General features: G+C 38.8%; 1 protein-coding gene across 2 annotated transcripts in view; it reads left to right on the top strand.

The window, feature by feature from the left end:
• Positions 1-12064, top strand: part of FHIP2A (FHF complex subunit HOOK interacting protein 2A) — a 49447-nt gene that overhangs the window by 20460 nt on the left and 16923 nt on the right. The window contains exons 4-13 of one of the 2 annotated variants that reach the window (XM_090056829.1): positions 320-424; positions 1026-1148; positions 4312-4350; positions 5930-6223; positions 6717-6913; positions 8208-8322; positions 8442-8518; positions 8608-8800; positions 10152-10321; positions 11663-11806. In XM_090056829.1, the coding sequence (XP_089912955.1) occupies positions 320-424; positions 1026-1148; positions 4312-4350; positions 5930-6223; positions 6717-6913; positions 8208-8322; positions 8442-8518; positions 8608-8800; positions 10152-10321; positions 11663-11806 (1457 nt within the window). The remainder of the gene's footprint in view (positions 1-319; positions 425-1025; positions 1149-4311; positions 4351-5929; positions 6224-6716; positions 6914-8207; positions 8323-8441; positions 8519-8607; positions 8801-10151; positions 10322-11662; positions 11807-12064) is intronic. The other variant, XM_090056830.1, reaches the window with a different exon arrangement.

The following is a 12064-nucleotide window of genomic DNA, read 5'->3' as shown; positions in this document are numbered from 1 at the left end:
AGTTTTGTGAAAACAATAGACTAATCAGAAGCTAGGGCAACTCCATCAAAGCTAGTATACCTGTCCCACTTAATTTGGACATTGACTTGCCACAGTACAGACGACTGAAAATGTCTATGTTCACAACAGAAAATATTTAGACTTAGAGGTGATATTTTCCTTTGGTTTTGCACAACAATGTTAAAAATAACTGGTTCATTTATGGTGAATTTATTCAAGTAATTTGGTTAAAAATATTCAAATTTAATGTGAACTTTTGTTCAGATCAGTTGATGCGTTGTTTTTATTTCATGTTCATTGTATTTCTCTTGTGCTGTAGTGTCCTCCAGGAATGAAACAGCAAGTTCTGGCTTTCTATACAAAACTTCTAGGGAGAATACGACAACCTCTTCTCCCACATATAAACGTACATAGACCAGTGCAGGTACTGTGCACATCAGAAATATATACTTCATCTCTCATGTGACTTTTTTTTTTAAACTTAAACATAATAACCATTTTAACTGTCATATCTACTTGAATCTAAGATGACCCTAAATTTAAGATGCCCCCCAGTAGTTATAATTTTTACACGGAAAATGTATGAATTTGTTATAATTTTTCACGAGTAGAATCTAATTATTGGAGGGTCATCTTTAATTCATCCCTACCACCGCTGCAGGGGGGACAGGCAATGGGGAGGCAGGTGATGTGGGGAGGTCAGAGAGCTTGTGCCTGTCCCCCTGCCGCCTCTGCTCCCTGCTTTCCTCCCAAGCCTGCTCCACACCAGCAGTCTTCATCCCCATTCTATCCTGGGGCACAGAGCACAGCTACAGCCTGGCCCTGGCCCTAGTCATGCTTACTGCTCACCACTGCTATGGAGCTATGCTCGGTGCCCGAGGCTGCAGCATGAATGGAGCCTGCCGGTGCAGAGCAAAGGTAAACGGGAGAGAGAGAAGGGCAGGTGGGGGGAGCAGATGCTGCATGGAGGCTATGTGTCCATGCGTGTGTCCATTTTTTAATCCTCCCTTTTCATTTTTTGACAGAAATTAATCCGGCTTTGTGGTGAAGTTTTAGCAACACCAACAGAAAATGAAGAAATTCAGTTTCTCTGCATAGTATGTGCAAAGCTGAAACAGGATCCATACCTGGTCAACTTCTTCCTTGAGGTGAGTAGGTCAAATCCCTAGTTTGCAGGTACATTTAAAAACAAGTATACTAGAGACAAAAGCTTCCTATGAAATGGAGATACTTACTGTATCCTATCCTGAAATAAGCAAGAGAGTTTTCTTTATTTTTGCTTGTAGAGGCTTGAGTAGTTTCATTCTTTTTTGCCACAATTTCATTCAGAACTCACAACTTTTCCAGCTTAAATCTCTGTAGAGCACAACCTTTACAGGCCACAAATTAAAATATGTAAGTAAATAAAGAGTCCGGTGGCAAAGTAACAATGTGACGGGGGACTCCTGCCTTCAGGAATGAACTTGGGCATTTGCCTTGTTTTTCCTCTCAGGCTAGTTGAGACCAAGGAACAGGTCCCGTATGGCATTGAGTACATCTTGCAAGGTGCTGAATGCCTTGCAGGATTGAGCCCTTACTTGGTTGTGAGACATGGTTTGAAGCATTAACTACAAAATTGCTGACTTACAGTCTCCAACGTGGCATTGTTTTCTAGCTGAAAAGAAGATGAGTTTCTACAGTCTGTCCCTGTAACTTAATATATAACATTGGTATACATGAGAGTGTGAGTAGAAATAATTTGTAAGTTGAATTCCTGCTCTTATCTGGACGGAATAAATAAAAGCATAGATTACAGAATGTAGCCTCCATTTAAAAAATCCTCATGATTATTTGATCTGGTGTTTACTATTTTGTCACAAGAAGCATTAGATATAACATATGTAAAGATATATAATGTGTGCAAGGAATATTTCATAGGCTTTCCCAAAAAAGGATTCATTTTCTATTTTTCACCCCAAACAATAATTTTATGCTTTCATCTCCAGTGTAGTTATTACTGTTCAGACCTCAAATAATAAGGGGATTCAGGTTTAAAGTTGCGTATTACAGCTTTCTGTAGAAGTTACCCAGATAGCTGTCTGAGGTCACCAGACCTGTAGAAGCTGTGCAGTCAGTACAGGTGTTGCTTCTATTACAATGCTAGAATTGCTGAAATCCGGGCAGCATTCAGAAGCCAGCCTGGAGGGATGTTACTTGGAGACTATTCCAGCAGGCTAAAATGGGAAAACTTAAACATGGTTGGGAAAAATCATATGATCCGCATCGCAACCAAGGTTTGGGCGAGCATAATGGTTAAAGCAGGGGGAGGGGGAAACTGCTGACAAGATATAGGCCAAAATGGAAGTCCAAATAAGAAGATCAGATTCAGAAGATTCATGCTGAAATCATGGAGCTGCAGGCAAAGCTGGTCACCAGCTGGAGATGGCAAGAGCTGGAGACATGACATAGTATGGGGCTTACTATGAAGGAGTTTTAGAAACCAACAGCAGACTGGCTGCCCAAGCTGTAAGTCTGTGACAAAGTGGGAAATGACACAGCAGCAAGAAACACTGATGGTGGCCTTGTCCAAGGCACCTATCATTTACGACTAGGTAGAGAAGTGATGTGGTCCAATAAATGATCATTGCACACAAAATAGTTTTTTGTGATTGCTGAAACACTGCCTTAGAATGACTCAAATGTGCAACAGAGACAAATTAAATAGATGCTTGCTGGTAATCGGATCAATTGTGTGGTCACATGGGAGTAGGGTTTCCTTAGATATGGCTTTGCTAATTCTTCTCAGCCTAATCAGAATAGAGAAAATAAGACACTCGGTGATTGCTATGCTAATAATCTCACTGAAATAAAATCTGAGACTCATAAGAAGCAAAACAATTTATCAAATGTGATTATGCTGCTTGACTTTCAGAATATCAGAATGAGAAGAAGCTTTAGCATGTGGCAGATTTAAAAAGCAGGATGATACTGAATTGCCAAGAGAATTTTAGCTTCACTGAGTTTTGTGTTAGAGTTGCGTCTTAGCTTAAAGAGGTGACTGGAAGCTCTGTAATCCTTGAAATGATACTTTTAAATAGTGGCCGGAAGCAGAACTCTTTACCAATTTCAGGAAAGACATTACTTTATAGAGCATTTTACATGTCCCTATTCAAGAAACAGACCTTTCTTGAAATGCACACTGTTGGGTCTACCAGTCATGCTTCAAGGAATTTCAGTATCCTTATGTTGTGACTTGATATCTAGCTCACCTTGAAAGACCTGAGAGAGTAAACTTTCTGCTTGGCGTTTTTCTTGCAAATCCCATTAACACAGACAGTATTTGTAGCTGAAACTTTGGTATCACATTCTTCATCTACACTTCTGTACCTGCGTGCTTATATATAGATATAAACGTACCCTCCTCTTGGAAGCTTCTTACTGTGCTTGTACTATATTTTATAGACCTGTACATATGAAAAAGGTAGTCATGCATTTGATTTTGTTTTCAGTAGTTTGCTGTTCACTACTTTAACTGACGTACTTTGTTACAAAATCTTTCTTCTATTTTAGCTGGGAGCCTCATGGCACATCTGCATCTCTTGGGAAAATTAAACCAATTTAGGTAGACGGCAATTGATAAGACTTCACGAAAATACTTTTTGAAACCTACTCAAGTCTCAGCCTCTAGGTTCTAATGACAGCCAGTTCCAAAGGCTAATTGTGTGTTGTTTAAAAAGAGCTTCTGTTCCTTGTTTTTACATTCTCTCATTTAATTATGTTTCCCCTAGCTTTTTTGCATCAAGAAAATGGATAAACAGGAATGCATGATTTATCTTCTTATCCGAGTTATTATTTTATACACCTTTTTTTCATATCCTGTCTGTCTTCAGCCCTTTCTAAATAGTCCCCATTTTGGTAATCTCCTGCTAGAGAAGATATTGCAGCTACTGATGGATTCCACTTCCATCCTCTTGATATTTTGATTTCTGCTGTGTCATTTTAGGGCTGAGCTGACTAAATGGTTGGGGGTGAATTTTGGATATTACAAGCTGACAATGCATTTATTTTTGATCCCAGCCATATTTTGAGCTGACTGTCTCACTAAGCTTTGATGCCACAGCTTTTTCACAACATGTTATTAAATTAGTTTTAACTTTCGTAGGGTGGAGTTGTATGAGCTGCAGCAGAATCTGGCTTTCTGATGTTATATGTGAAGAAAATGGATCACTGTGTTTTTAAGTTGCCTGTTCCTCACTGTGTTTTCTGCTCACTTAGAGGAATAGTATGATTAGAAAGCATTAAACATATATTGTATGAAACCTTTTCTATTAGGTCATTCAAGATCCTGTCCTGCACTCTTACAGGAAGCAGGTGAGCAGCTCACCTGCAGAACTGCATGACTAACCAAATGCAACTTATATACGTGTCTGACGTGTAGTATGCTGTCTATTACCTGCTAGAAAAATATGTGGTGAGCCGTCTTCAAACTGAAAGGGGTGCTTATATCTTTGGGGCCTTTTGCCTTCTCATACAGGGGTCATAGTTCATGTATGATAAAGGCACTTTCCATTTATAGACAACATGAGAGATACTCTAAGAACAAGTAATTTCATTGCTAAAAATAGTTGATATAAAATATTTGGCTTTGTACACTGATCACTTTGTGTCCTTATGCTATTGGCAGTATAGGAAAGCCCTTCTTGGAGAAAAGACCATTTTTTGTGTATGCTAAAACCATAATTTTTCCAGTGGATCCCAAATTAATTCTTCTGTACTAGATTGTATGTAGCACTGCTGTACAGTGTATCCCAAATTCGTACTTCTTGTACCATGTACTAGATTAATTCTGATATTGGCAAACCTGGGTTGCTTTTCCTCTGTATTACTACATCGTTTCATTCACTATAATCTCTTCACAAAGAATGCACATCAGTTGGGCAGGTGTTCAGAGCATTTCTGTAGTTGGCATCTGACTCCCATGTAGTTAGGACCTGCTGGTTTTGTATGTAGTAAAAACTATTAACTGATCTGCTAGCTCTTTAAACTTGGTAATACTTCAGACTTGTTTGTAATAATCAGGACTTTATTATAGATGAAGGAAACCCTTTGGATTTATAGTCTTTTATTATGGTCTGTCTTGTGGTAAAGTCTTAATTTACGAGTATAAAGCAGTATTACACATTTATGCATAGGGCAGAAGAAGAGGCTCCTTGCAACCAATCTCCTTGGTTCTGTAGAACACACAGGTCTTAGTGTGTCTTCACTTATTTGAAACAGAGAAGTAGGGTTGTCTTCTTTCAAGATGACAAAGCGGGTAGGCAAACACCTGAGAAAGTTCTGTATGATGGTCTTATAGTCCCAGGTGCCCAGTAAAGGATTTTAGCTTCCCTTTCTCATGAAATTTAGAAGGAGACAGTAAAAGTACAGCATCGATTGAGAGCAACTTGTAGGTCCTTTTTTCCCGTGCTTCCATTTGAAATCAAACCTATAGGAGCAAACAATCAGTTTGTGACATGCCTGGAGTTAGAAATGGTTTTTGCAGAGTCACAGAGATGAGTTGGATTGAGGTCTTGTCCTGAAAAAAGCCACATTTTCCATCAAATGTGTTGGGGTCAAAATGGACTGCCTAGAGTAAATATAAATTCATATCGGAGATGGGATAAATCAAATGACTTTCCTCCTCAGCTGCTTGATAAGAGGGGAAAAAAAGTCATCTCTTTGCAAATGGCACAGAGATGCTTTAAAACAGATTGACATAAAGTTTGGACAGGCTACCAAGCTGTGTTAGCTTTAAACAGTTACATGCTCCTGCCACTCTTAATGTTCTGTATGGCTAACGCATCCAGCCTTGTAGAAAACTGCTTCATATGTTATGGTTGGAAACCCTTTTTTTTAAGTAAATTTCTGCTCTTAGACCAACAGAAATTTTACCTAGTAATGTCCTTTTCAGAATAAGATAAAAGCAATGACTTCCAGAGGATCAGCAAGTGTAATTTCAGAAGAGGTGCTAAAAGGCCAAGATTCCTTGATAACAGGCAGAGGACAGTCTGTGCAACCTGAAGAGAGATCTGCTACTGCTAGAGCAGAGCACACAGAGAAAGCTGATGACCTTCCTCAACAGGCAGATGATCTATCATTCAGTCTGGATGAACTAAATGTCACTTCATCTCCTGAAGCCTCAGCTGTTCGTCCAAACCACGACTACAATTTAGTGAATTCTTTGCTGAATCTCACAAGAAGCCCGGTGAGTAGTTTTCATTCCCTTTCAATGGGACTGAAAATGAGTAGAGCATTTGGGATGTTGCAAAACCTCAGAAATAAGTTTAGGATTTGTGTCTCAGTCAGCTTTTCCCCTAATTCATATTGAAGTAAAAGATTCTTTCTGATAATGTCAAGGAAAGTTGGGATAGACTTGACTTGCTATTAGTTACCGAATATAGCAGGGAGTATAAAACTTTTTGGACTTCCCTGTAATTGTGAGGTGATGGTTGGTTTAAGCCTAATCTAATGTGCAACTGTATAGATTTTAGGTTTACAATTACCATGTCAAAAACCTTCTTCAAGAAAGAAGTTTTTTAATGGTAAGATTTAAATCCAATAGAAATATTTGTTCCACATTTTGAACAAGAAACATCAAGAAATGCATTCAACCTGTTTTTTGAAGACTTTTTTCTGATGTTTGGCTTTGAAAGAGTTTTGTTCTTGGTTTGTTTAACTATCTTGTGTTTGCTGTGCAGGATGGTCGAATAGCAGTGAAGGCATGTGAAGGACTCATGCTGTTAGTGAGTTTGCCCGAGCCAGCAGCAGCCAGGTGCTTGATCGAAAGCACTTGTTTATGTGAATTGCTTACAGACAGGCTTGCCACACTCTACAAAGCCCTGCCTCAATTGGTAGATCCTTTAGATATTGAAACAGTAGAGGCAATTAACTGGGGGTAAGTATGTTGTTTCTCTTTTTAATGTGTGAGGACTTTGCATCATGCACTGAAACAGAGTTTCTATGGTTAGATTAGATATTTAGCACAGGTAAAGCAAACACACAAGCAGGTTCAGTAAGAGTTTGAATATTATATGGAACTTTGAAGACTTGGACTATCCAGTGCATTTCTTATTTTTGAGAGACGGCTACTAGTTTATGGGCAGTTGGTCATCCTAAGAGCACATACCCCATTGCATTTGGTTAGATTTCAGTTAAAATCTATGATAATTCATGAGTCTTCTGCCTTTGAACTAATAGCATGCATAGTTTGTGCTATATATAAGTAGATACAAAAGTGCTGCTTAAAAGTATATTTATGTTTTAAGTATATTATGCTTATATTAAGTATATTATGCTTAAAAGTATATTATGGAGCTCCTGTGCTAAAGTAGCAGTAAAACGCATCAATTCTGGATGAACTAAGTATATATTACTACAGGCATGATTATTTCAAAGGCAGTGTTTTCAAATTTGCCCCTCAATTCCATATGCTTAGAGAAAGCAGGGTCTGACAGGTAGGGTGTGGGGCTGCAGGGGAGAGAAGTTGGGGAGACAGTGGGCAAGGGGGCCACTTGCCTCCCCCCAGATTTATTTTCTGTGCTGTAGTAATGGGAGAGAAACAATTTCATGGAAAACCTCCAATAATCAGATTCTGTGCCTGGAATTTGTTATAATACATTTGTAAATTGTCCATATATAGAACCTAATAATAATATAATTATATAAATATATAGTATATAATTCTATATATGGGAGGGGGATTTTCTTACGTTAAGGGTCATCTCATATTTGGCTAAATACAGTATTTTTCTTAAAGAGATCCTTTAGGTCAGCTACTAGGTGTGGGGTTGGCTGCATGGAATTCTCCTATGCAACAAAGAAGAATTATTTCCTTTACCACACCACAGGAATTAATTTGTCAGTTTAATGAAAATTTAGTGTAATGGGATGATCAATAGTCCTTGATGTTTTAATAGATTTTAAAATCAATCTAAGTATTGTGAAGTAGAATTATTTGGGTGAACGTACTGTGTATACTTGAACATGTCATTTAAGTCAATAGAGTGGTTTGGTAGCACTCCAGTATAATTGGGAGGCCAAGAGCAAAACCGTTATCCCTCGTCTCTTTCTGCGCAGTGCTATTAGAAGAGATAGGGAATTTTGCCAGTGTGTTCAGTGTGAGCAGTATTGGGTCCACTATTTGTTTAATGCACCTAGAGTAAATGTGTCTGTTTCCCTTTGTCCTCCAGTTTGGATTCATACAACTACAAAGAAGATGCTTCTGCATTTCCAGGGAAAAGAGCCCTCATTTCCTTTTTCTCCTGGTTCGACTATTGTGATCAGCTCATTAAGGAAGCGCAAAAGGTTTGAAATGTTTTCTAGCCTAAACATGGATAATCCAGACTAAGTTCAGAAAAGACATTGTTCCACTTGTTCTGTAGCCTTTGAGTTTGAAAGCTAGTGTTTTGTACCCTGTGTTTCAGACTGCTGCTGTCACTATGGCAAGAGCCGTGCGAGAACGATTTTTTGTTGGTGTCATAGAACCTCAGCTGATGCAAACGTGAGTGGCCTCTTCCATGTGGAAAACATGTCATGTTGACATTTTCAGAGTGAATCCCTTATCTTAATAACATTTAGCTTATTGTTCAGTTCAGAGATCGGGATCCTCACATCAACTGCACTTTTACATCGTATTGTCCGCCAAGTCACGTCAGATGTCTTGCTGCAAGAAATGGTTTACTTCCTACTTGGAGAGCACAGGGAGCCAGAAACCCTGACAGACATCAATAGACATCCATTGCGACATAGGTTAATTGAGCACTGTGATCATATTTCTGATGAGGTGAGCAATCACAAAGTCAGTGTGTGTATCTCCAGTGCAGTTGTTGTCTGAACAGTGACTGCAGAAATGGCATTATGAAGTTCCATGCTTAGTTGTGTTGTTAATATCTAGCTAAGTTTTACCAGTGAGAGGCAGGGGAGATTTTTTTCACTGCCCATCCTATACAACTTCCACTAGAGAGTGAAAGTCGGACTGTTCTGTCTGACCAGCACATCACTACCAAATAAAGTGCTTTTTTGCCTAATTTGCATACACCTATCCATGTCTTTTTGGGGCTTGCATTCATGTAAGTTGCTGCAAAATCTGGTCCCTCCTTTGGAGTTCATTTTAGATTTTTGTTAATGATGTCATATTCCCTTTTCTCTTTGCCATGCTGGTTCTGTCAGGCTGCCATTAAAGGACAATAAAACTTATTTTTGTTGCTCAAGTCAATAGATAGAACTGAGAATGTGCACACTGTAGATATGCTGACTCTAAAGTGCTAGAGTTACAGTAAGTGCTGATCCTTCAAGCTACTCCATTCAGAGATCTGTTGAAATAATCTGACTTCACTGAGACTCCCCATGGAACAGCTTGCAGTCACCCTTTTCAAAAAGAAATGCTTATATGGTAAATTCTTATAGAATCCATTTTTCCTTCCTTGCACATTCCTGAATTTGTGTATTCTGTCTTATGTCACCCCTTGCACTCTAAGTTTAAATACTGTATGCCTTTGTCCTTTCCTTTTTCAATGCATCACTCAGTGCTTTACATGCTCATTTTACCTAGCTATTAAATGCACTAGCAGACACCTATAAACCAGGGCATCAACATAAACTGATTTTTCAGACATGAAAAGGCACCTCAGAAATCCCTCTGCAGCCCACTGGAGGTCAGCTTTCAGTCCTGTTGAAGATCATTCTCCTTTTGTGTAGGTGCCTGGTTTGAATATTTCAGATCACAAAGCAAATCAGAGTATACCTGTACTGCTTCCCTGTTGCTTTTAGGCCTTGAACCCAGTGTGTGCGTCTGCCGTGGCTCATAGAATTGAAGCTTAAGTTTGTGAGTGCTTTTGCAGGAGCACCATGAATATGGCACAATTCATCTGTCTTAAAGAGCTGTGTCAATCTGCTGCTGTATAAAAATGAAGGTTTTAATTAATACACAGACCACTGTATTCTTTCCCCACATCTGCATGTATGCAGCACCTTGCACAATGATGTTCTGCTCCTGATAGGCACCTTTTGTAATACGTATGAATAATAACAGCAATATCCCAGTCTTAGTAAATACAGCCACTCTTATTAAGATGAGAAAAGCAATTTAAAGGTGTTATGTGGGTTTACGTGAATAATTTATTTTTATGTTGCAGATCAGCATCATGACTTTAAGAATGTTTGAGCACCTTTTGCAAAAACCCAACGAACACATTCTTTACAACTTGGTTCTAAGGAATTTAGAGGAAAGAAATTACATGGAATATAAACCACCCTGTCAGGAAGACAAAGATATAGTGGAGAATGGGCAGATAGCAGGAGCAGTGTAAGTTTTCCTGTTTTGTGAGTGAGAAACTTTACATCAGCCGAGCACTTTTCAGTTCTTTACTTTCAGAGTAAAACTCCTTTATGATCAATGCTTTTGTTTACTGAAGGAGAAGGAAAAAATGATTTATCCTTTGTGTTAGCATCATTGTAGTAACTACTGCAGTCTGTAACCATATTTAAGATACAATTTACTAGATCAACAGCAGGTGGAAAAGAGGCTAGCAAGTAGCAAAAACCTCTTCCTTAAAGAGTAAGATACACAAAGGTCCGCATTTAGCAAGTTACTTGCATATATCCCAGACTTTAAATTCACATAGCCCCGTTGGCTTCAGTAGGACTTATCATTGGAGGTTAGCCCCATGTCTAAGAATCTTGCTGAATCTGGACCATAGTGTCCTTTAATCTTTAAGCATTTCAAACACCCTTCAAAGGTGGTATACAGGCAGTCCTCAGACTTACGACACAATTGGTTCCTGAAAAACCATGTCTTAAGTCAATACATTGCAACTCGGAACCAATTTTCTCATAAGAAACAATGTTACAAATGGGGGATTGGTTCCTGAACCAAGGCCTGATACCCTATTTTCACCAGACGTACCCCAGAATTTTCTACTCGATCAATTATAGAAGATTAATATAGCTACTTTAATGTATTTATATTGTAAATAGCAATCATATTTATTTGGAAGGACTTCTTTGAGGTGATGTTGCTGGACTTTTTGAAAGGCTCCTGGTTGGACTTTTGAAGGGTTCTTGTCTGGAGTCTTCTCAGGAAACTCGGCTGCAGGTTTTTCTGGAGTCTTGTCTGCTTTCTTAAACAAAGTGTCCAAGGCAGTTTGGACAGATGTTCTCCAGGGAGATGAGCGACCCAGCGAACTTGTTTGCTGGCGTGGCGTTGCATCTGATCAAGTGTCGTAAAGTCGAAACTGGTGTCATAAAGTTGAAAAACTTGAATTTATAATCATTGTAAATGTGAAATGTTGTAACTCAAAACGTTGTAAGTCAGGGACTGCCTGTATAAGTATTATTGTCCCCTTCATATGTACAGGGGGAAACTGAGTCAAAATATTAAAGTAACTTGATACAGAGGGATTCATTGTATCAGAATTAGATACAAGAAATTCCTGGCTCTGTAGCACAGACCACTAAATAAGCCTCTGCCTAAAAAGATGGGCATCATTTTTCCCTCTAAATACCGATACTGTTGCATAATCATTCATTGAAATTTTGTCCAAATTGTGGCAACCTAGAGAGCCTATGCCTGTCAATTAGAAGTCTTCGTATCTTCCATAATATATTAATGAATTATTCTGTGCTTGTGTCTAATATCATGTTACAGAGACCTGGAAGAAGATCCATTATTTACTGATCTCTCCCCGGATAACACATTGTTGAATCAGGAGTGGCTGAGTGCCTCTCCACCAATCAGTCCAGAACATCCAAGAAATGACGGGAAGACTGAAGTTCACAAAATTGTAAATAGGTGAGTTGGAAAGAAGAAATAAAAAGTGTGTGTGTGTGTGAGTGAGAGAGAGAGAGAGAGTGCATAAAATAAATTTAATTTAGATGGTTAGTTGGCATCATGCTGTTTTGTGTAAGCTGGTGGAACGACTCAGTAGAAATAAACAGTTTAGCAATTTCAGTCAGTGGGTTCCTCCTCAAGGGTTAGAGTTTGTAACAAACAAGTAAAATAATTCAATATAAGGTAGCCAGCTAACATAAGGCAGAACTTCCTAGCCAG

This window comes from Crocodylus siamensis, chromosome 7 (genome assembly GCF_052110815.1).
Source record: "Crocodylus siamensis isolate JL-2025a chromosome 7, ASM5211081v1, whole genome shotgun sequence".
NCBI lineage: Eukaryota > Metazoa > Chordata > Crocodylia > Crocodylidae > Crocodylus > Crocodylus siamensis.
Note: the sequence above shows the minus strand (reverse complement) of the source record. Positions and strands in the feature narration are given on the sequence as shown.